The sequence below is a fragment of the Seriola lalandi genome, unplaced genomic scaffold, assembly GCF_002814215.2.
Source record: "Seriola lalandi dorsalis isolate HSWRI2012SDOR001 ecotype SW California unplaced genomic scaffold, Sedor1 jcf7180002054564, whole genome shotgun sequence".
In the NCBI taxonomy this organism is placed as follows: domain Eukaryota; kingdom Metazoa; phylum Chordata; class Actinopteri; order Carangiformes; family Carangidae; genus Seriola; species Seriola lalandi.
In genome coordinates this window covers 570,764-571,217 of record NW_019525117.1, presented here as the reverse complement: position 1 = coordinate 571,217, position 454 = coordinate 570,764, and the positions used below count along the sequence as shown (strand labels likewise).

Genomic DNA, 454 nt, shown 5'->3' with positions numbered 1-454 from the left:
CCCTGCCTTCAGTGAGACAGAGGAACCAGGTGAGACGTGATTGGAGGACGGTGGGGCGTGGGGCGTGGTCGTGTGCCTCGTGTCTGACATGATCTTGTGTGTCTCTGTGTCCAGAGAAGAAGAAGAGGAAGACGAGGGGCGATCACTTCAAACAACGTTTCAGGAAGAACTTCACCACCCTGCTGGAGGAGGAGGTGGGTCACACCCCCCGCTCTTTTCTCTCTCTCTCATTGGCTGATCGGCCGTCAGCTGACTCCTCCTCTGTTCTGTGATTGGTAGAACCTGTCGGAGAAGCCCGAGCCTAACTACCTGTCGGCGGCGGCCCCTCCCTCCTCGCTGCCCCCCCGTCACTTCTGCTGCGTCTGCGGTTTCCCCTCTCACTACACCTGCACCACCTGCGGGGGGCGCTACTGCTGCAGCAGGTGTCTGAGCACGCACCGAGAGACCAGGTACG

The 454-nt window shown here is 60.4% G+C and overlaps 2 protein-coding genes across 2 annotated transcripts in view; one reads left to right on the top strand and one right to left on the bottom strand.

The window, feature by feature from the left end:
• Positions 1–454, bottom strand: part of LOC111662542 (Fc receptor-like protein 5) — a 12,629-nt gene that overhangs the window by 7,143 nt on the left and 5,032 nt on the right. The window lies entirely within an intron of this gene.
• Positions 2–454, top strand: part of LOC111662541 (zinc finger HIT domain-containing protein 1-like) — a gene marked incomplete at its 5' end in the record, with an annotated part of 1,435 nt that continues 982 nt past the window's right edge. The window contains 3 exons of the mRNA XM_023416429.1: positions 2–29; positions 115–194; positions 280–449. Coding sequence (XP_023272197.1) covers positions 2–29; positions 115–194; positions 280–449 — 278 coding nt within the window. The remainder of the gene's footprint in view (positions 30–114; positions 195–279; positions 450–454) is intronic.